Source organism: Nerophis lumbriciformis, linkage group LG05, assembly GCF_033978685.3.
Source record: "Nerophis lumbriciformis linkage group LG05, RoL_Nlum_v2.1, whole genome shotgun sequence".
Taxonomy (NCBI): domain Eukaryota; kingdom Metazoa; phylum Chordata; class Actinopteri; order Syngnathiformes; family Syngnathidae; genus Nerophis; species Nerophis lumbriciformis.
The window spans coordinates 11405001-11430000 of record NC_084552.2 but is presented as its reverse complement, the minus strand read 5'-3'; the positions used below and the strand labels follow the sequence as shown (position 1 = coordinate 11430000).

Below are 25000 nucleotides of genomic sequence, written 5' to 3'. Positions count from 1 at the left end.
CGCCACGTCATTTTACGTGTGTTTATGATGGTTGTTGTAATTTTTCAAATTAATTTTTTATTTTTTTTTATTTACTAACTAAAATTTATTTTTATTGTAAGTTGTATTTATTTTTATTTTGAGAGCTTCTAATATTTTAGATCAGGGTTGTCTAAGCTTTTTCCACCAGAAAAGTCAAATATGGGGGTGCAATTTGATATATATATATATATACACACACACACACACACATACATACATATATATATATATATATATACACACACACACACATGTATATATATATATATATGTGTATATATATATATATATATATATATATATATATATGTATGTACATATATACATATATATGTACATATATGTATGTATATATATATACATACATATATATATACACATACATATATATATATATATATATGTATGTACATATATATATATATATATATACACACACATATATATACACATATATATATATATATGTATGTATGTACATATACATATATATGTACATACATACATATATGTATGTACATATATACACATGTATATATATATGTGTGTATATATGTACATACATATATATGTATATATGTACATACATATATATGTGTATATATATATATGTATATATGTGTGTATATATATACATACATATATATATATATATGTATATATATGTATGTGTATATATATGTGTATATATATGTATATATATGTATGTGTATATATATGTGTATATATATATACATATATATATATATACATATATGTATATATGTATGTACATATATGTATATATGTACATATATATGTATACATATATATATATAATTTATATATATACATATATATGTATATATGTATGTACATATATGTATATATGTACATATATATATATAAACATATATATATATAATTTATATATATATAATTTATTTTTTTAAACAAAACTGTGTTATAGGTGACCAAGTATAGTTTAGTTTATCGGTTTTAAAAATTCAGCTTTTTCTCACTACATTCCAATGATTTTTCTTACATTTTTATTGTTGTTTTTTAGATATACTGTATATAGATATAAAATCAGTTTTATCGCACATCACTGTCCACCGCTGCTTATTTTTTGGGTATATATTTTGAAATTCTAAAAATGAAAATACAACAGTTTTATTTTGTTGACCATATTTGCTATAAAGGATAGAGCCTTCTGTTGCCTAAAGTTTGTCAAAATTTACACATAATGTATTGCAAAATGTATATTTTTCTTCTAATGCAAACACTTGACCGCAGAAACACAAATATTCTGTACATCTGGAATAATGGAGTTGCTCTTTTTGGCAGGACACAGACTTGACTGTCAGTTTTCCTTGCATTAATAATACACCCTGGCTGAAACTGGACCTGGGAACTTCACACACACACACCTGACCCTTAGAAGAGCAGCAAGTGTGTGAGTGAGGATCAGGACGAGTGTTGTCACATGACAGCGTAATCTCCCTCGGACTGGGGGGTCTGCTTTGAAGCTCCACACAAACACTCTTAACTCCAACTGACACACCTGGGAGGCGTGGCCAGGCTTTACCTGACCAGCATCACCTGCTGACATGAGCACAATTAAACATCTCCCATATTGAGTAGGAAGAAGCAGAGTTCAACACACAGGTTTCAAACTCAAGGTTGGGGCGCGATCTGGCCTGCCACAGCATTTTTGTGGCCCGACACAGCATTTGTGGCCCGACAGCATTTGTGTGGCCCGACACAGCACTTATGTGGCCCGACACAGCATTAAGGGGCCCGACACAGCATTAAGGGGCCCGCTACAGCATTAAGGGGCCCACCACAGCATTAAGTGGCCCGACACAGCATTTATGTGGCCCGACACAGCATTTATGTAGCCCGACACAGCAATTATGTGGCCCGACACAGCATTTTCCGTGGCCCGACACGGCTTTTACGTGGCCCGACACGGCTTTTACGTGGCCCGACACGGCTTTTACGTGGCCCGACAGCATTTCATGTGGCCCGATACCGCATTTATGTGGCCCGACACAGCATTTATGTGGCCCGACACAGCATTTGTGTGGCCCACCACGTCATATATGTGGCCCGACACAGCATTTATGTGGCCCGACACAGCATTTATGTGGCCCGACACAGCATTTATGTGGCCCGACACAGCATTTGTGTGGCCCACCACGTCATATATGTGGCCTGACACAGCATTTTCCTTGGCCCAACACTGCATTTTATGTGGCCCACCACTTCATTTATATGGCCCGCCACATAATTTTCTGTGGCCCGACACTGCATTTTACGTGGCCCGACACTGCTTTTTACGTGGCCCGACACTGCTTTTTACGTGGCCCGACACTGCATTTTATGTGGCCCGACACTGCATTTTACGTGGCTTGACACAGCATTTCATGTGGCCCGCCATATAATTTTATATGTCTTAAGAACGCTTGGGAATAATATGCGTCAATAAGGTAAAAAATAAAGCATTTTACGTGGCCCGACACATATTTTATATGGCCCGTGAACACCTGTAAATAATATGCGTCAATAAAAGTACTTCTTACTAAATGTATTCGTTCTTTCCATTTTGACAAAAAAATATGTACGGTACTGCATGAAATTGCATATTTTTTAAATGTAATATTATCCAATATTGCAACAAATATAATAAGTACGGTACTTAAATACTTATGATTTTTCCATTCAGTTGTACACTGTAAAAATGACAATAGTTTTTATGGTAAAATTGATGGTGTTTTTTTTACAGCACATTACTGTACATTAGGGAAAAAAACACTGTTTTTACTGTAAAATTCTGGCAACAAAGCTGCTTTTTTTTAAACCGCAAAATCTACGGTTGTTTTTACGGTGTATTGCTGTAAATGCAAAAACGGTATCACAGGTTTTTTACAAGAAAAAACTGGCAGCTCAGTTGCCAGAATTGAAAAAGGGCTTGTATGGTTTTTCCACTATGTTGCAAAAACCACCGTAATTTTACAGTCAAATTCTGGCGACTGAGTTGCAGTTTTTTATGGTGTGCGTTAAAAATATATTGTAAAAGGTCTCTTTGCCGTGAGGGTTCTCCTGAGCCATAAATATCCTCCGTGAGCCCGGTAGAGAGTTTGAATACAATCTTTTTTATAACAACAGTCTGGGATTGCTTTTCAGCAGTCTCTTTTAGGCATCTCGCTCTCGCTCTCTCTCCAGCTCCCAACTCCAACTACCGTATTTTTCGGCGTATAAGTCGCACCCGCCGAAAATGCATAATAAAAAAGGAAAAAAACATATAAGTCGCACTGGAGTATAAGTCGCATTTTTGGGGAAAATTTATTTGATAAAAGCCAACACCAAGAATAGACATTCGAAAAGGCAATTTAAAATAAATAAAGAATAGTGAACAACAGGCTGAATAAGTGTACGTTATATGAGGCATAAATAACCAACTGGTATGTTAACGTAACATATTATGGTAAGAGTCATTCAAATAACTATAACATATAGAACATGCTATACGTTTACCAAACAATCTGTCACTCCTAATCGCTAAATCTCATGAAATCTTATACGTCTAGTCTATTACGTGAATGAGATAAATAATATTATTTGATATTTTACGCTAATGTGTTAATAATTTCACACATAAGTCACTCCTGAGTATAAGTCGCACTCTGAAAAAATCTGCGACTTATAGTCCGAAAAGTAATACGGTACTTGTCTCGTCCCGGCTGCTACTATTAAAGGCGACAGGTGATTTATGATTTACTAAAAATTGTCTCCACCTGGGCCATCCACTCACCTGTCACTGTCTTCGAGGCCGGTCCTTGCACACCCCGTTCCGCGGCAGGCCCGCAGGCCACGCCCCCCTCCACATATATATTGTCCTCAAATGCACAGGATAATTCATATATTATTTGCCGTTACATGCGGCCCTCTGAGGACAGCCATAACTGTGATGTGGCCCTCAATGAAAACAAGTTTGACACCCTCACACCTCATCAAAGGGACAAGCATTTTTTTGTTAAGGATAAATAGATTAAAGTTAAGTTAAAGTACCAATGATTGTTACACACACACTGGGTGTGGCGAAATTATTCTCTGCATTTGACACATCACACTTGATCACCCCCTGGGAGGAGAGGGGAGCAGTGAGTAGCAGCGGTGGCCACGCCCGGGAATCATTTCTGGTGATACATACTAAATCATCAAATTTAAATATTTTTTGGTATTATAGTTATCATTTTTGATTGAATAAATTAAGGGTTGGACTGTTTCTTAGTAGTAATTTATTTGAATCAATCAACAAATTATTGGTGATGATGATGATGATGAATATATCTTGTGGCGTACCCCAGGGATCAATACTGGGACCAAAATTGTTCAATCTGTATATAAAAGAGAAGATTTGTGAAGTTATAAAGGACTTAAAGTTAGTTTTATTTGCAGATCACACGACTGTGTCTTGTTCAATAATAGATGATAAAATAAACTGAAAACGTCATATAAAAAATATACAACATAAAGTGGTAAGAAATATTTCAATAATGAATAAATCAAAATATGTTCTGGACCAAAAATCACTTCATATTATGTACTGCTCACTAGTGTTAACATATGAGTTATTGTGCAGAAATATTGAAATAACTACAAAAGTACACTCATTCACTAACTATGCTACAACAGAGATCAGTTAGAAAAGGGATTCTTAACCTTTTTGACCTCAGGGCCCAACTTTTCCAGAAAAGAGAGGCCGAGGGCCCACTCAAATATCTACACTGAATTAGTAATCTTACTCCTGATTTTAATCATATTTTTATTATATCCAACCTACTTGCAGTTTACAACCAAATGTCAAATGAGTACCGTATTTTCCGCACTATTAGCCGCACCTAAAAACCACAAATTTACTCAAAAGCTGACAGTGCGGCTTTTAACCCGGTGCGCTTTATATATGGATTAATATTACGATTCATTTTCATAAAGTTTCGATCTCGCAACTTCGGTAAACAGCCGCCATCTTTTTTCCCGGTAGAACAGGAAGCGCTTCTTCTTCTACGCAAGCAACCGCCAAGGTAAGCACCCGCCCCCATAGAACAGGAAGCGCTTCTTCTTCTACTGTAAGCAACCACCCGCCCGCGTAGAAGAAGAAAAAGCGCGCGGATATACCGTACGTTTCATTTCCTTTGTGTGTTTACATCTGTAAAGACCACAAAATGGCTCCTACTAAGCGTCAGGGATCCGGTTCATGAAAAGACGCAATCTCTCCATCCGCACACGGATTACTATTTCACAGCAACTGATATTCCTGTGAACCGCACTGTGGATACAACGGGAGCACGTACGGTGAATATTCGCACCACAGGGAATGAGAAGTCATCCTTCACTGTGGTTCTAGCTTGCCATGCTAATGGCCAGAAACTTCCACCCATGGTGATATTCAAAAGGAAGACCTTGCCAAAAGAGACCTTTCCAGCCGGCGTCATCATAAAAGCTAACTCGAAGGGATGGATGAAGAAAAGATGAGCGAGTGGTTAAGGTAAGTTTAAGTTTACGCGAAGAGGCCGGGTGGCTTTTTTCACGCAGCTCTGTCCATGTTGATATACGTATGTTTGTGATTGCACATTTGCGTACATTTTGGGAGTGAACAGAGTTGTTAGAACGCTGGTTTTTAATATATTATTAAAGTTTGACTGACCTATCTGACTGTTTTTTTGACATTCCTTTAGCGCAGTTAGATGCGGCTTACAACACCGGGCGGCTTATAGGTGGACAAAGTTTTGAAATATGCCGTTCATTGAAGGCGCGGCTTTTAACCCAGTGCGCCTTATGGTGCGGAAAATACGGTAAGTGTTAATAACAAAAATTATAAGAAGGCTTATTAGGTATATTATGTCAGGCTGATTAGAAAAAGAAATACTAACTAAATATACTGCAAAAGAACGGACTCAAATGACAAAAATTATGTTGTGCTAAAATAAATAAACAAAAAATATGTTTCTCAAAAAATTGTCAGTAGAATTCAAGTACAAATAAAAATAAAGCTTCACTTTGGTCATATTTTTTTGCGCTTAAGAAACTTCTCTATGACTTTAGCTCCAGACTTCTTCTGTTTGTTTGATATTGTCATTACTGCCACCAGCGGTGGAAAAGTGTATTACATCTGAGTAATTCGGACCACAGCTGAGAAACACATATTTGGCGGCCAAATATGGTTAAGAAACACTGAGTTAGAATAATACATAATGTTGGATATGGAGAACATACAAATCCTTTATTCATTGAATCAAAACTATTGAAATTCAATGATTTGGTGCATTTGCAAACAGCTAAAATGATGTACAAAGCGAACTATAACCTGCTAGCCAAGAACGTACAACAATTCTTCTCAACAAAAGAGAAATATAACCTGAGAGGAAAATGTAATTTAAAACATTTGTATGCACGTGCAACACACAAATATTTAGCGTATCAGTTACATTATGGAATGAATCAATAAACAACTGTTTAAACACCAAGTATTCACAAAGTAACAATGAAGAAGAATCCTGATAAACATCTTGAACCTTAATAAAAATGAGATATTAACAATCATCTCTTTATGTGACTCAAAACTTATTTCACTACTTATTGAAGAGAAGGGTTGTATTCATGACTGATTCAAGTCACAAAATGAGAACAATAAGTGAACAAATGTGTTCGCCGTTGCTTTGAAGCGGAAAAGAGGGAGGATCAAATAAGCTCCGCTTCTTCCTACTCCTTTTCGGACATGTTGTAAGAGGAGAATGACAATATGTTGGCAATAAACTCAAACCATAACCGTGATAAATGTTATTTAACTAGTTTTTTTTATTGACTGCAAAATGAAAATTAAGTTACAGCACAAAGGCCACGAAAAGGTGATAATAAATGTAACAAAGGATTGTGGCCCCACTATGGACTGGACTCTCACTATTATGTTAGATCCACTATGGACTGGACTCTCACTATTATGTTAGATCCACTATGGACTGGACTCTCACTATTATGTTAGATCCACTATGGACTGGACTCTCACTATTATGTTAGATCCACTATGGACTAGACTCTCACTATTATGTTAGATCCACTATGGACTGGACTCTCACTATTATGTTAGACCCACTATGGACTGGACTCTTACTATTATGTTAGATTCACTATGGACTGGACTCTCACTATTATGCTAGATCCACTATGGACTGGACTCTCACTATTATGTTAAACCCACAATGGACTGGACTCTCACTATTATGTTGGATCCACTATGGACTGGACTCTCACTATTATGTTAGATCCACTATGGACTGGACTCTCACACTATTATGTTAGACCCACTATGGACTGGACTCTCATTATTATGTTAGACCCACAATGGACTGGACTCTCACTATTATGTTAGATCAACTATGGACTGGACTCTCACAATATTAAGCTCGATTCACTCGACATCTGCGGTCCCTTCCAAGGTTTCTCATTGTCATCCTATTGGGTTGAGTTTTTTTCTTGCCCTGATATGGGATCTGAGCCGAGGATGTCGTTGTGGCTTGTCCAGCCCTTTGAGACACTTGTGATTTAGGGCTATATAAGTAAACATTGATTGATTGATTGATTGATGTAATACAGGGGTGCCCATTACGTCGATAACGGAGGGTGTGTCCGTTGATCGCCAGCCAGACATTAAAAAAAAATAGACCTAAAAATTTGCGATCATCAATCTTCACTTTCGTCACTTGACTGTCATTCACGGCACCCGAGGGTCTAGTGAGATGATGCTGACTGCTGCCAGATTAATAAGAAAAAACGACCGACAGGAAGGCGAGAAACACTTTTTATTTCAACAGACTGCCGCGCCGTACCTGCCGTCAAAACTCTAAAGACCGACTGCTCAGTTCCTGTCTTCACAATAAAAGCGCTGCTTCATCCTGCCTGCGCTAACAAAAATAAGAGTCAAAACGCTAGCGCACACAAGCTACGGAGTTTGCCATCAATGTACAGTACAGGCCAAAAGTTTGGACACACCTTCTCATTCAATGCTTTGTTTTCATGACTATTTACATTGCAGATTGTTACTGAAGGCAACAAAACTATGAATGAACACATGTGGAGTTACAGTATGTACTTAACAGAAAAAGGTGAAATGACTGAAAACATATTTTGTATTCTAGTTTCTTCAAAAAAGCCACCCTTTGCTCTGATTACTGCTTTGCACACTCTTGGCATTCTCTCGATGAGCTTCAAGAGGTAGTCACCTGAAATGGTTTTCACTTCACAGGTCATGGAGAGAATGCCAAGAGTGTGCAAAGCAGTAATCAGAGCAAAGGGTGGCTATTTTGAATTAACTAGAATACAAAACATGTTTTCAGTTATTTCACCTTTTTTTGTTAAGTACATAACTCCACATGTGTTCATTCATAGTTTTGATGTGACAATCTACAATGTAAATAGCCATGAAAATTAAGAAAACCGATTGAATGAGGAGAAGGTGTTTCCAAACTTTTGGCCTGTAATGTATTTCTTGTAAAATGTATAAAAAGAGAATGGAAACTGGACAAATAAGATGGCAAAAAGCAACCACTTTCATGTGGTATTCGACAGAAAGGAGGACTTTTTTCTCTCCTCCGTTTGAAAATGTGGACGTTATCATCACTACTGTCTGATTCCAATCAATGCAAGTCATCACAATCAGGTAATACACCAACTTATATTTGTGTCTTTATGAAAGAAAGGTGTGTTACACATGCTTGTATTATCATTACACACATTTACCTTGATAACAAAAACGTCTCTTTCATAAATAAATAAATATAAATGATATATATGAATGAGGTAGATCCCCTCCACTTGGTCAATTGAAAAGAAGAAAAAGTGTGGCCACCCCTGGTTTAATAACTGAGTGTTTTCATAAAAGGGCCTTGAATATTTTCCATTTTTGTGTGGGGTCCAACACCAGGTCCACTCTAAAGTCCACACCAGCATTCCTTTGCTGTGCGCCCTTCACATAATGTTCTGTTTGTACACAAAAGTACGTCACAGCCGTGCGTAAAATGTCTCCTCCTCCCCCGTTCAGGCCAGCCCAGTCAACACCCCCCCCCCCTCCTCCTCGCTAACCCCTCCCCTGCCTTTTTGGCTGATGCAATGCATTATAAGGGTGAGTCTACATCCCTCCTTCAGCAGAACACTCTTGTCCTTACACCGCATTTTGGAGCATTTTTGTCCAATATTTCAAGGGGAATTAAATAAATAAATAATTTCTACACACCAGTTGGTGTATTCAAATATCATCTTTTTACTGTCTTGTTTGAGAGCCTCTGTGCTAATCCGCAGTTCTTTTTTCTAAGGATCAGTCAGCTTTTGGAGTCTGGTTTTTTTTTTTGGAATCTTGACTTTTCTTTTGGATCCAGAAAGGATTTTAAAGGCGGCGTCTTCATAAAAGGTAAGAAGGCCGACATGTCATGTTCTTGACAGGCAGAAAAAAGTGGATATAGGAAGTGGAGTGCATTGTTTGGTTGTGGTTGTCTTTTATCATTAAGCCCTTCCCTATTTGGAGGGAAAATGTTCCATTTGAGCGCGTCATGTCTTCCCGGGTCATCTTTGGCACACGTGAATAAATCATTGGACGTGGCGTGATTTGAAGAGAAAAGTCAAGCGCTTTGGGGCTAATGAGAGTGGGACGTTGCATCATGGTACAAGCGGAAAAAAGGGAGCCGTGCCCATAAAGGGACAACACGTGCCATTGTTTCCATTGATGCCGCTCGTTAGGCCTGATGTCATTAAAGCCGTCTGGGCTCAGACTTTACGGGGCTACTTGGGCTTGTTTGGACTTTCATCGACTCAGGACATGAAAATGTTGAGTTTTTGGAAAGACAACATTCTTATGGTAATGTAATGTCTTCAAAAACAAAAAAGAAAAGAAAATAAAATTCCGGCACGCCCTTTCATGCTTTCCCATGCCAATGTGGCGCAAAATCCACACTGCGGCTTTTTTGTCATTGAGCGTTTAGTTGACGGGGCTGAGGTGATGGTGGGTGCACTCAGATGCCGGTCTGGTATTTTTCCACTGCCGGTGCGTCAAGACCCCCTCCCCCCTCCCTCCTCCGAGAAGTCACATGTTCCGGCAGGGCGCGCGCACTCTAATATTGATTATTCGAAAGGGGGACGTGAGCATGGACGCTTATAAATAAATAAAGGCTTTTTAAACATTTTTCCCTGTTGGGTCACATGCCCTAAATATATATTGTGTTATAGTGTGTTAGTATGTATATATTCTTTAAAGTGTTTTATTTTTTTCTTTAAAGCAGTTTTATCGACATTTTAAAATGAAATAATGATGAGGTTAATAATGTAGCATCTGTCACCAAGCGAAACAACATGTGATTATAGGACACGTTGTTTGTAGGTAATAGAGTCTTAACGAAAGCTTTTTTTCTCCTTCCAGTATGAAGCAAACCGAAATGAGCCGTTTGTCCCGTGAAGACGACAACAGCAGCACCAACAGCAATGAGTACAATTACTCTGAGTGTCCCAGCAAAGTCCCGCTGAATAGGTGAGAAAATGTTCCGGGTGTAACGACTGCATGCGTTTTGAGTGTCGGTATGAAGCTATTAAAGTCAAACTTGTCTTTGGAAAAAAAAAAGTCAATTTGCAGACATCGAGGCGGAGAGTGAAAACTTCCTCCCGGAGCAAAACCTTGGCAAGAAGAAGTATGAGACAGAATATGTAAGTTTTGAAATATTTTTGGGGAAAATATTGCATAATTTGTGTGTTTGGCAAATGAATAAATCAAGGATTTCTTTGACAAAAACGGAATAAAACCATTAAAAAAAAAACATGAAAAATTATAATCGACAGGTAGATCTAAAATTGATCTACAGACTTAAGCGTTAAAAGTAAGAAAATAATGATTTTATTTATTTTTAACACTTTAATGAGTGGGACTCTTTTGGAACCATAAGAATTTTACTGACACGTTTTCTTTTTCCAAAACTGTCATTGTTCAAAAAAATGTATGAATTAAAATCAATGTTATTAATTATTGAACTACTTAAGGCCCCACATACTTTACATCAAATATTCCTTTGAAATATGTTTAGAAAAAATATTGCATAATTTGTGTGTTTGCCATAAAAATAAATTAAGGTTTTCTTTGACAAAAACAGCATAAAACACACAAGAAAACATGAAAAAAACCCAGCATAAAACACACAAGAAAACATGAAAAAAACAACTTATAATTAACGGACAGATCTGAGAATGATTTACAGACTTAAGCATTGAAAGTAAGAAAAAAGAAAAAAAAGAAGACTTATTTTTAGCACTTTTATAAGTGGGACCGGACCCTTTTTGATCACTAAGAATTTTAGTAGGATTTTTTTTTTTTTAAACAATAATAATGAATTAAAATCAGTGCTAATCAATATTGGCCCATTTAAGACTTCAATTGCTTTACATCAAATATTCCACATGTTTGGGGTAAAATATTGCATCATTTCTGTTTTTGCCATAAAAATAAATCAAGGTTTTCTTTGACAAAAAGACATTAAAACAAACAATTAAAATTGATGGATAAACCTAAAGTTAATCTATGGACTTTGAAAGTAAGAAAAAAAAAAGTATGACTTATGTTAGCACCTGTATGAGTGGGGCCCTTTTGGATCCCCAACAATTTTAGTGTTGTTTTTTATTGTTTTTATAAATTATTGACTAATTACTTCACATAAAACATTCCATTTTAAAACATGTTTTGGGGAAAACATTGCATATTTTGTGTTTTTGTCATATAAAAAAATAAGTATATAACAAAAGGGCACAAAACAAAGAAACAACAACAACAAAAAACTCACAAATCTGAAATGGATTTAGAGATTTGTGTTGAAAGTTAAAAAATAAATGTATGACTTAGTTTTAACATTTATGAGTGGGGCCCTTTTGGTGGCCCAAGAATGTTTTTTTGTTTTTTTTAACAAAACTGTCATTGTTCAAATAATAAAAAATAACTATATTTTTTATAAATTATTGACTAATTACTTGACATCAAATATTCCACTTTAATAATGTTTTGGGGGAAGATATTGCATACTGTCGTTTTGCCATAAAAAGCAGGGTTTTGATAAAAAGGGCATAAAAAACAACAACTTTTTAACCACAGATAGACCCGAAGTAGACCTATAGATAAAAGCGTTGAATAGAAAAATTAAAGTTTGATCCCTAAAGGTTAAAAAAATCTAGATATTGTATTGATTTTGGAGAAGAAAAATAACAAAATGAAAAAGTTTGGACACCCCGGGTTTACTTGGAAGAAAAACACGAGTAATTGTGAGAGTTGTCCCTCCACAGCACCAGGGCAACGCCTCCTTTGGCATGTCGGTCTTCAACCTGGGCAACGCCATCATGGGGAGTGGCATCTTGGGCCTGTCCTACGCCATGGCCAACACTGGCATCGCCTTCTTTGTGTGAGTAGCACCTTGCCAAAATAATTTCAGCAGCTGCGCTATCGTGTTTGCCCTAGATAAAAGGGTGGGAGGATAGGGCTCAATGGGACGCTCGAGGTAGGCGTGGGCCGTGCGTCACCACCTCCGGTGCCCGGTGTCACCAAGGAGTGGCGTGAATGGCTGTGGAGTCAGCAGCTGGCGTACAGTACACAAGTTCTGATTGACAGTGGCAGCACTGGCTACAGCTTCTTTCTCATACACTATTAATACACCACAAGACCTTTCCACCAGTGTGACTCAAGCTCTACCACTCAGGAGGAAAAAAGCACATGAGACTCACATGCATGTGAGGAAATACACCATGAATCAACAACACCCAATGATCTCTGCTTCAAATATGGGTTCATTCACCACAAATTGTCTATCTATGATCTATGGTAGAACAATGCCACTCTACCACTCAGGAGGAAAAAAGCATGAATCAATATGCCATGAATCAACAACACCCAATGAGCTCTGCTTCAAATATGGGTTCGTTCACCACAAATTGTCGATCTATGGTAGAACAATGCCATCCTCTTCCACTGGATGGCACATGACTGACCCCGGAGTCCAGTATAAAGAGAGAGAGTATGGCCAACTAAACAACAGGCGCCATTTTTGCTACCGAGCCAGTGTGCATGCATTGCGGTCGTTCTGACGTAAAATAAAACATAAAAACACGTCTAAAGTGTGAAACGTACTCCAGCTCATAAATCTACAATAAAACATGCTTTGAGTCGGTCACAATATAATTTTGCGGCCGTGTTAGATGCACTCCAATCTATGCATTCATGTAGTGTTTAGTGAGCAGCAGGCTCTATAACACGCTGCTGACGGCAAGATAAGATACACACAACGACCAAAATCTATCCTCATTAGCTGATATAAATAACTGAAAACATGTTTTATATTCTAGTTTCTTCAAAATAGCCACCTGTGAAGTGAAATGTGAAAACCATTTCAGGTGACAACCTCTTAAAGCTCTTTGAGAGAATGCCAAGATTCAGGTGACAACCTCTTAAAGCTCTTTGAGAGAATGCCAAGAGTGTGCGAAAGAATAATCAGAGCAAAGGGTGGCTATTTTGAAGAAACTACAATGTAAAACATGTTATCAGTTATTTCACCTTTTTTTGTTAAGTACATAACTCCACATGTGTTCATTCATATTTTTAATGTGACAATCTACAATGTAAATAGCATTGAATGAGAAGGTGTGTCTAAATCTATATCCATATATATATTTAATATTTATATATTTCTGTATTTGATTTTTGCCATGTTACTTAACTGACCGTTGATATGATTATGTTTGTAGTCATGAAAATCAATAAAACATATTAATAACAGAAAACAGTATGTCAATGTGCATGTTCACACGACAAAAAACCTCTTCAATTAAAAGCGATGCGGAATGAAGAAGTGCAGTGCACATATAGCCCCAGCTCAAAGTTGGAAGCAAACATGGCGCCCTGCAGTCACATGAGGGCTTTTTGACCAATCATTTAGGTCGCCTGAAACCCAGTTGGCCATACTTTCTTCAAACATGACTGACTGTAAAATAACAGTGATTACATTTTGTTTCCAGGATCCTCCTTGTGTCCGTCGCCATCTTCTCTTTATATTCTGTGCATTTGCTACTAAAGACGGCCAACGAAGGAGGTGAGTCTACCTTTTTGTTGTTGTTGTTGTTGTTTTTTAACAATGCGACCAAATATTGCTAGATTTTAATTTGTTTAATTATTTTTTGGAAAAGGCGCGCTGGTGTACGAGCAGCTCGGCTACAAAGCCTTCGGGCTGCCTGGAAAACTGGCGGCGTCCTGCTCCATCACCATGCAGAACATCGGAGGTGAGTGCTGGAATAAACACACCGTCACTCTGTGTACGCAATGAAAACTTGACATGAGTCACTCTTTTTATTTCATACCCTGGAACAACTGGGCCCCTTAGCAAATATTTCATGAGTTGTGGAAGCCTCACTCTTTGGGATAAAACCTGCTCACTTTATTTTTTGCCCTCTTTCAGCCATGTCAAGCTACCTCTACATCGTCAAGTACGAGCTGCCCATTGTCATCCAGGCTTTTGTGGAAACTAATGGGTGAGTAACTGACACCTCTGTTTTATTCAAATCATCTCCCCGTCTCCTGTATTGACTGTAGTAGTCAACTACACGCATACAGTAGTCAACTACACGCATACAGTGGTCAACTACGTGCAAACATGCAGTCAACTACACGCATACAGTAGTCAACTACACGCATACAGTAGTCAACTACACGCATACAGTAGTCAACTACACGCATTCAGTAGTCAACTACATGCATTCAGTAGTCAACTACACGCAAACATGCATACAGTAGTCAACTACACGCATACAGTAGTCAACTACACGCATACAGTAGTCAACTACACGCATTCAGTAGTCAACTACATGCATTCAGTAGTCAACTACACGCAAACATGCATACAGTAGTCAACTACACGCATACAGTAGTCAACTGCACGCATACAGTAGTCAACTACACGCAAACACGTATACAGTAGTCAACTACATGCATACAGTAGTCAACTACACGCATACAGTAGTCAACTACACACAAACATGCATACAGTAGTCAACTACACACATACAGTAGTCAACTACACGCAAACATGCATCCACTAGTCAACTACACGCAAACATGCATACAGTAGTCATCTACACGCATTCAGTAGTCAACTACATGCATTCAGTAGTCAACTACACGCAAACATGCATACAGTAGTCATCTACACGCATTCAGTAGTCAACTACATGCATTCAGTAGTCAACTACACGCAAACATGCATACAGTAGTCAACTACACGCATACAGTAGTCAACTACATGCAAACATACATACAGTAGTCAACTACATGCAAACATACATACAGTAGTCAACGACACGCATACAGTAGTCAATAGTCAACTACACGCATACAGTAGTCAACTACACGCAAACACGTATACCGTATTTTCCGCACCATAAGGCGCCCTGGGTTATAAGCCGCGCCTTCAATGAACGGCATATTTCAAAACTTTGTCCACCTATAAGCCGCCCCGTGTTGTAAGCCGCATCTAACTGCGCTAAAGGAATGTCAAAAAAACAGTCAGATAGGTCAGTCAAACTTTAATAATATATTAAAAACCAGCGTTCTAACAACTCTGTTCACTCCCAAAATGTACGCAAATGTGCAATCACAAACATAGTAAAATTCAAAATAGTGCAGAGCAATAGCAACATAATGTTGCTCGAACGTTAATGTCACAACACACAAAATAAACATAACGCTCACTTTCTGAAGTTATTCTTCATTCATAAATCCCTCGAATTCTTCTCCTTCGGTGTCCGAATTGAAAAGTTGGGCGAATGTGGGATCCAAAATGGCCGGCTCCGTCTCGTCGAAGTAATCGGAGTCAGTGTCGCTGTTGTCCAGCAGTTCTGTGAATCCTGCCTTCCGGAAAGCTCGGACCACAGTTGTGACCGAAATATCTGCCCAGGCATTTACGATCCACTGGCAGATGTTGGCGTATGTCGTCCGGCGCTGTCTCCCTGTCTTGGTGAACGTCACGTGTGTTCGCCTTCTGTCATCCACTGTTCCCACGCAGTTAGCAGTCTAGCTTCGAATGCCCTGTTGACACCAATATCTAGCGGCTGGAGGTCTTTTGTCAATCCACCCGGAATGACGGCGAGTATTGAATTAAGCGCGTAAGCGTGTCTCTTAATGTGATGTTATGAGCTAGCAAATATAACAACTACACTACCCAGCATGCAACGATAGTGACGAGCATGCGCGGTAGCCCTGAGAAGCGTTGTTGTATGCTGGCAGTTAGAATGTGGTTATGAGCACGCTGTGAGTAAACGTTGAGAACTCAGTTAACACGCCTCGTCTGCATTATTTATAATTAGACAGACAACACACTTAATAGGAGCCATTTTGGGGTCTTTACATAAACACACAAATGGAAATGAAACGTCACATATCCCAGCATGCACCGCGCGCTTCTTCTACGGGGAAAAAAGATGGCGGCTGTTTACCGTAGTTGCGAGACCTAAACTTTATGAAAATTAATATTAATATTAACTCATATATAAGGCGCACCGGATTATAAGGCGCACTGTCAGCTTTTGAGAAAAATTGTGGTTTTTAGGTGCGCCTTATAGTGCGGAAAATACGGTACAGTAGTCAACTACACACATACAGTAGTCAACTACACACAAACATGCATACAGTAGTCAACTACACGCAAACAGTAGTCAACTACACGCAAACATGCATACAGTAGTCAACTACACGCAAACATGCATACAGTAGTCAACTACACGCATTCAGTAGTCAACTACATGCATTCAGTAGTCAACTACACGCAAACATGCATACAGTAGTCAACTACACGCAAACAGTAGTCAACTACACGCAAACATGCATACAGTAGTCAACTACACGCATTCATTAGTCAACTACATGCATTCAGTAGTCAACTACACGCAAACATGCATACAGTAGTCAACTACACACATACAGTAGTCAACTACATGCAAACATGCATACAGTAGTCAACTACATGCAAACATGCATACAGTAGTCAACTACACGCATACAGTAGTCAATTACACGCAAACATGCATACAGTAGTCAACTACACGCATTCAGTAGTCAACTACACGCAAACATGCATACAGTAGTCAACTACACGCAAACATGCATACAGTAGTCAACTACACGCATACAGTAGCCAACTACACGCAAACATGCATACAGTAGTCAACTACACGCATACAGTAGTCAACTACACGCAAACATGCATACAGTAGTCAACTACACGCATACAGTAGTCAACTACGCGCAAACATGCATACAGTAGCCAACTACACGCAAACATGCATACAGTAGTCAACTACACGCATACAGTAGTCAACTACACGCAAACATGCATACAGTAGTCAACTACACGCATACAGTAGTCAACTACGCGCAAACATGCATACGGTAGTCAACTACACACAACCATCCATCCATTTTCTACCGCTTGCTATATATATATATATATATATATATATATATATGTGTGTTGGCCCTGTGATGAGGTGGCGACTTGTCCAGGGTGTACCCCGCCTTCCGCCCGAATGCAGCTGAGATAAGCTCCAGCATCCCCCGTGAACCCAAAAGGGACAAGCGGTAGACAATGGATGGATGGATATTAGTCCAAGGGGTCCTCCAAAAGGCCCTTGTCGTCTGCAGCTGGTGCCGCATCGAGATAGACCATGTGTGTGTGTGTTTGTGTGTGTGTGTGTGTGTGGTATCAGCTCACTCACCACGACCTTGCCTCATATCACACTCAAAGCTCGACCGCCGCTTCTTCTCACCTCAACTTCTGTTCTTGGCATTTTTTTTGCGAGCGACGCCTTCTTACGGTTTCGGGCTGGTTTTTTCTCCATTGATGCGGACGAGCGCGGCATGTGAACCTGCACACATCAAAAGGAACGAGCTGACATTAAAAACAAGCGAGCCGCCATTATGCTGACTGAGAGACAAATCCAAAAATATTTAAACGTCACCCAAAACAAGACTTGGACTGCTAGAATTAGAGCATGACACGCAATTATTCTGAAGGCAGAGGAAGTTTAAATGGGCCTTTTTAATAAGTGATGTTGAATATTTCAAAAAGCCATAATAATGAATATATATATTAATAAGTTGGTACATTTCAAAGGTGCCAGTATTTGTGTTTTTATTCACGCTTGAAGGAAAAACGAGGCTCCATCTTGGTGACCGCAATGCTGAAATATAGTCAACAGGCTGCCTTTTTTATTAAGTTACATAAAATTGTCTTCATAAATTTACCTCAGAATTGTTGTTTCAGCTTATTTTATTCACCAATTTTGATCATCAGAACAATAACTCATACAGTGGCTTGTATGGGTGAATACATTTTTAAATAAATAAATATAGAAAGAAAGATAGAAATAGATAAATACATAAATATATAAACAAAGAACTAGGTATATAAATAAACCAATAAATAGATCAATAAGAAAATAAATATACAAAAATAGATGGATTAAAAAACAAATTAATTTTTTTTATTAATAAATAGCTAAATAAAAGCAAGAAACAAAGAAAAAAATTGATGATCAAAAAATAGATAAATAGATGGATTAAAAAAAAACAGATATGTATTTATTATATCATACAGTGGCTTGTATGGGTAAATACTAAATATATTTAAAAAAACGCTAAATAAATAAATATAGAAATAAAGAAAGAGAAACAGATAAATACACAAATATATAAACATAAATAAAGAACTAGATATATAGATGGATAAACCAAGAAATAGATCAACAAAAAAATAAAATTTTAAAAATAAAGATATACAAAAATAGATGAATTAAAAAATTAAATTACCAAATGGATCAATAAATAGATAAATTAATTAATATAAATAGATAAACAAAATGTTTGATAAATAAATAGATGGATAAACAAATAGATATATTTTGTTGACATTGAGTGTTTTCCATGCTTGTGTTGACATTTCCTTTCTGCCTTGAGAACTGAGTGGATTATAATCAGAGAAAGTTACATTTGAAATCAAACTTTTTTGCTCCTCCTCCATAGGTCATAAAAATATCAATAATCATCGATATGGGTCGATTTAACCCACTTATACGGTGGTACAGTTTTCAGCCGTATTGCCCAGCCCTGTGACAGTGTCAAGATGTCAGTTATGTTCTATAAAAGGTATGTTTTGTTATGTTTTGCAGGGAATGGTACACCAACGGCAATTACCTGGTCCTGCTTGTCTCAGTAGTCATTATTCTGCCGCTCTCGCTCCTCAGGAATTTGGGTAAGCATTGTGTTTAAATGTCGACCAGTCAGAAGAAAAGGAACCTTCAACAGACAAGATTAGATGAATGATTTATGTTCTCCTCATCAGGTTACCTTGGTTACACAAGCGGTCTGTCCCTCCTCTGCATGGTGTTCTTCCTGATCGTGGTGAGTATGCAACATACACATATTGTTGCTTTTTATTTTTATTCTTATTGTAATATTTTTCTATCTTGTTTCCATTTATACCCCCAGTATTTACTTTTTAAATTCGATCTCAATTCTGTACAATGCTGCTGGAGTTTTAATTTTCCTGAGGAGGGAACTCTCCTGAAGGAATCAATAAAGTACTATCTATCTATCTACATACTTGGACATGTTTGCAGGAGATGCTAGAAGGGAGCATCATAAAACATTTGGATTGCAGTGGGATTTTATTCCCAGATGACGATTCTCGGAATTTCCACATACAAGCGTCTTAAACTGCAAACTGTGCAGTACCTGCTGAATTTCTTTCCAGCGTGGTCACAAAGCAATGCTTGGGTCCTACAGGTGATCATCAAGAAGTTCCAGATCCCGTGTCCTCTTCCTGAAGACGTCCACGCTGGGAATGAGACGTTCAGTAAACTCCTCAACGCCACTTTGTCCCCCAACAACGCCACCGCCAAGGACTACAACGACGTCTGCACGCCCAAATACTTTGTCTTCAACTCTCAGGTAAAGATCAGCGATATGCAACCACATCTGGGCGAGGAAAATAAAAAAAACACAAATTTATTAGGAATGTCAAAAAAATTGATTATCGATCGAATTGCAATTCTTGTTTGTAACGATTCTTAATAGATTAAAAGTCAGTTTGAATCGAGAATCAGTTCTGAATCGAATCGTTACCGTCAACAATGGAATCATGTGGTGCCCAAAGATTCACAGTCCTAATCGTCAGTCTTCTGCTTCTTCCTTTTAGACGGTTTACGCCATTCCCATCCTGAGCTTCGCCTTCGTGTGCCACCCTGCCATCCTCCCCATGTACGAGGAACTCAAAGAGTGAGTTGCTTTCACTATTGAGTTCCAACATCACAGCTGCGCTCCCTTATCTGACCTTCACAGACATTTTATTTAAACATCTCCATTGCCTCCCCCGCACAGCCGTTCTCGCAGGAAGATGCAAGGGGTCGCCAACGTGTCCTTCCTGGCCATGTTTATCATGTACCTCCTGGCTGCTCTCTTCGGCTATCTGACCTTCAACGGTGAGTGTCTCCAATACCTGCAGATTGTCTCCTTACTGTGGGATTTATGTGCCTTTTGAACCCTGGCCATGTTTATCATGTACCTCCTGGCTGCTATCTGACCTTCAACGGTGAGTGTCTCCAATACCTGCAGATTGTCTCCTTACTGTGGGATTTATGTGCCTTTTGAACCCTTCTTTGAAGTCAACGATGAGAACCCATTCCCAGTTGTGAGACTTCTTTATGCACGTGCAAATTTAGTGTCTACAGTTGCCCACTGGCCTCTTTTTTTATGGATATTATTTTACAACTTTAGTATATTTAAGCTTGTTTGTTTATACTACCATTAGACCAGGAAAAAACTTTTGTATTGGATTTGAACATAGCATACAGTACTTTTCTAATCACAAAAAATAAACTATACTTCTTTAATATGTTAATTTATAATGAAATGTAAAACTTTTGTAAGCTACTTTTTTTATTTTGTTTGAGCAGTTGGACCGGAGGTGACGTGTCGTGCTATTATTTTTTTCCCAAAATGTATTTCAGTAACTGTATAACACATAAATGTAACAATAAAAAACATGACATTCATGTGTTGAATACATTAACAATAAATTGTAACACACAAATATAAGGAAAAAAGCGATGTCGTGCCATTATTGTGAAGCCGGAAGTGTGTGAGGTTCGACAGGAAGTACTATGACGAGATGCCACGTGGTGATTTTTACAATGGAAAAGTTCCTTTCAATGCCTTGGTTGAGTCTATCATTTATGCTGAGCCTTCCTCTACTTACTAACCTTCAGTTACACGATATATCTTTTTATAATGAAGCGGGCAATAAAGAAACATTTTCCACCGACTTATAACTCCTGTGTGCCTAAAAGGAGCTAAGCTGACAACGTCTAGCTAGGCGAGTTAACCCGCGTTTTGTTTTTGTTTTTTTTACGAAATCGCTGAAAAATTAGTTTTAAATGTGCGTGAATGTAAATATTGTAACGCTGACTCGTGCCGTGAAATTACCTTTTAAACTTGATTGAAATGAGGGATGGTGCGGCCGCCAGGGAGCAGCCTCGTTCTAAAAACTATGCAGCGCAGTGCATTCTGGGATTTGTAGTAAAACGTTTGAAGTGTATTTAGTGGCAGATTCTTCCCGCTCATTTTGGTACGTTTGAATGTGAAACTGTAAACACGTTCGAAACGTCACTATCTTATTCTTGTCTTTTATTGTGTTGGGTTTTTTTTTACATTAATATTTACAATACAATCATGTTGTGCCTAAAAGGACTTCCATAGTAAGGAGCTAAGCTAACGATGTCTAGCTAGGCGAGTTTAACCCACGTTTATGACCACGAAATCGGTGAAAAAGTGTTTAAAACGTGCGTGAATGTAAATATTGTAACGCTGACTCGTGTCGTGAAATTACATTTTAAACTTGATTGAAATGAGGGAGAATACAGTCGCCAGGGAGCAGCCTCTATCTAAAAAGCTATGCAGCGCAGTGCATTCTGGGATTTATAGTATATTTTTGGAGTGTATTCAGTGGCAGATTCTTCCCGCTCATTTTAGGACGTTTGAATGTGAAACTGTAAACACGTTCAAAACATCACTATCTTATTCTTGTCTTTTATTGTGTTGGTTTTTTTAACATTAATATTTACAATACAATCATGTTGTGTCTATAAGGACTTCCATAGTAAGGAGCTAAGCTAACGATGTCTAGCTTGGCAAGTTTAACTCACGTTTTTGACCACAAAATCGGTGAAAAAGCGTTTAAAACGTGCGTGAATGTAAATATTGTAACGCTGACTCGTGTCGAGAAATTACCTTTTAAACTTGATTGAAATGAGGGATGATACGGTCGCCAGGGAGCAGCCTCGTTCTAAAAAAACTATGCAGCGCAGTGCATTCTGGGATTTGTAGTAAACATTTTGGAGTGTATTTAGTCGCGGATTCTTCCCGCACATTTGAGGACGTTTGAATGTGAAACTGTAAACACGCTCGAAACATCACTATCTTATTCTTGTCTTTTATTGTGTTGTTTTTAACATGAATATTTACAATACAATCATGTTGTGCCTAAAAGGCCTTCCATAGTAAGGAGCTAAACTAACTGCGTCTAGCTAGGCGAGTTAACCAGCGGTTTTTTTACCACGAAATCGGCGAAAAGGCTTTTAAAACGTGCGTGAATGTAAATATTGTAACGCTGACTCGTGTCGAGAAATTACCTTTTAAACTTGATTGAAATGAGGGATGATACGGTCGCCAGGGAGCAGCCTTGTTCTAAAAAGCTATGCAGCGCAGTGCATTTTGGGATTTGTAGTAAACATTTTGGAGTGTATTTAGTGGCAGATTCTTCTCGCTCATTTGAGGACGTTTGAATGTGAAACTGTAAACACGTTAAAAACATCACTATCTTATTCTTGTCTTTTATTGTGTTGGATTTTTTTAACATTAATATTTACAATACAGTCATGTTGTGTCTACCAGGACTTCCATAGTAAGCAGCTAAGCTAACGATGTCTAGCTAGGCGAGTTTAACCCACGTTTTTGACCACGAAATTGGTGAAAAAGCGTTTAAAACGTGCGTGAATGTAAATATTGTAACGCTGACTCGTGTCGAGAAATTACCTTTTAAACTTGATTGAAATGGGGGATGATACAGTCATCAGGGAGCAGCCTCGTTCTAAAAAACTATGCAGCGCAGTGCATTCTGGGATTTGTAGTAAACATTTGAGTGCATTTAGTGGCAGATTCTTCCCGCACATTTGAGGACGTTTGAATGTGAAACTGTAAACACGTTCGAAACATCACTATCTTATTCTTGTCTTTTATTGTGTTGGTATTTTTTTAAACATGAATATTTACATGTTGTGCCTAAAAGTCCTTCTGTAGTAAAGAGCTAAGCTAACGGCGTCTAGCTAGGCGAGTTAACCTGCGTTTCTTTTACAACAAAGTCGGTGAAAAAGCGTTTAAAAAGTGCGTGGATGTAAATATTGTAAAGCTGACTCGTGTCGTGAAATTACCTTTTAAACTTGATTGAAATGAGGGATGATACGGTCGCCAGGGAGCAGCCTCGTTCTAAAAAAAACTATGCAGCGCAGTGCATTCGGGTAGTTGCAGTTAAATATTTGGAGTGTATTTAGTGGCAGATTCTTCCCGCACATTTTAGGACGTTTGAATGTGAAACTGTAAACACGTTCGAAACACCACTATCTTATTCTTGTCTTTTATTGTGTTGGTATTTTTTTTTAAACATGAATATATACATGTTGTGCCTAAAAGTCCTTCCGTAGTAAGGAGCTAAGCTAACGGCGTCTAGCTAGGCGAGTTAACCCGCCTTTTTTTTACCACAAAATCGGTGAAAAAGCGTTTAAAAAGTGCGTGAATGTAAATATTGTAACGTTGACTCGTGTCGTGAAATTACCTTTTAAACTTGATTGAAACGAGGGAGGATACGGTCGCCAGGGAGCAGCCTCTTTCTAAAAAGCTATGCAGCGCAGTGCATTCTGGGAGTTGTAGTTACATCTTTGGAGTGTATTTAGTGGCAGATTCTTCCAGCACATTTTAGGACGTTTGAATGTGAAACTGTAAACACGTTCGAAACATCACTATCTTATTCTTGTCTTTTATTGTGTTGGTATTTTTTTAAACATGAATATTTACATGTTGTGCCTAAAAGTCCTTCTGTAGTAAGGAGTTATGCTAACGGCGTCTAGCTAGGCGAGTTAACCCGCGTTTTTTTTACCACGAAATCGGTGAAAAAGGCGTTTCAAACGTGCGTGAATGTAAATATTTTAACGCTCACTTGTACATTTTAAACTTGATTGAAACGGGCGACGCGAGGGACGATACCGTCGTCGGGTAGCAGCTGTGTTCTAACAAGCTATGTAGCGCAGTGCATTCTGGTATTTGTAGTACACTATTGTGTTTTAAATAAATGGCGGCAAAAGTGCTGGCATTTCTAAAAAGCTACGAAGCGCAGTGCATTCTGGGATTTGTAGTACAATATTGTGTATAAATAATATATAAATGACAGCAAAAGTGCAACCAGTATTAATGTATATTGTGTTTTTATAATACAACATTATATATATATATATATATATATATATATATATATATATATATATATATATATATATATATATATAATTTTTGGAGTCTATTTAGTGGCAGATTCTGTAAACATGTTGGAAACATCACTATCTTATTCTTGCCTTTTATTGTGTTGTTTTCCTTTTGTGAACATTTGTGAATATTTCCACTCCACAGTGCACGTGGAGCCCGAGCTGCTGCACACCTACTCCACGGTCTACAAGTTCGACGTCCTCCTCCTGGTCGTCCGCCTGGCTGTCCTCACCGCCGTCACCCTCACCGTCCCCGTGGTTCTCTTCCCTGTAAGTGTCGGCGCTTTAA

At 38.2% G+C, this 25000-nt stretch overlaps 2 protein-coding genes across 3 annotated transcripts in view; one reads left to right on the top strand and one right to left on the bottom strand.

The window, feature by feature from the left end:
- The window catches only part of LOC133606884 (uncharacterized), a 116902-nt gene extending 96933 nt beyond the window's left edge, over positions 1-19969 (bottom strand). The window contains exons 1-2 of one of the 2 annotated variants that reach the window (XM_061961276.2): positions 19856-19969; positions 17839-17988 (exon numbers count right to left, since the gene is read on the bottom strand). The gene's annotated coding sequence lies outside the window, so the exon portion shown is untranslated. The remainder of the gene's footprint in view (positions 1-17838; positions 17989-19855) is intronic. The other variant, XM_072913142.1, reaches the window with a different exon arrangement.
- slc38a2 (solute carrier family 38 member 2) overlaps positions 9185-25000 on the top strand; it is a 16646-nt gene continuing 830 nt past the window's right edge. Inside the window, exons 1-13 of the mRNA XM_061961275.2 lie at positions 9185-9469; positions 10472-10579; positions 10671-10752; positions 12370-12485; positions 14092-14165; positions 14260-14352; positions 14529-14601; positions 19291-19373; positions 19464-19522; positions 19907-20071; positions 20319-20398; positions 20501-20601; positions 24857-24981. Of these exons, the coding sequence (XP_061817259.1) occupies positions 10473-10579; positions 10671-10752; positions 12370-12485; positions 14092-14165; positions 14260-14352; positions 14529-14601; positions 19291-19373; positions 19464-19522; positions 19907-20071; positions 20319-20398; positions 20501-20601; positions 24857-24981 (1158 nt within the window). The 5' untranslated portion in view covers positions 9185-9469; position 10472. The remainder of the gene's footprint in view (positions 9470-10471; positions 10580-10670; positions 10753-12369; positions 12486-14091; positions 14166-14259; positions 14353-14528; positions 14602-19290; positions 19374-19463; positions 19523-19906; positions 20072-20318; positions 20399-20500; positions 20602-24856; positions 24982-25000) is intronic.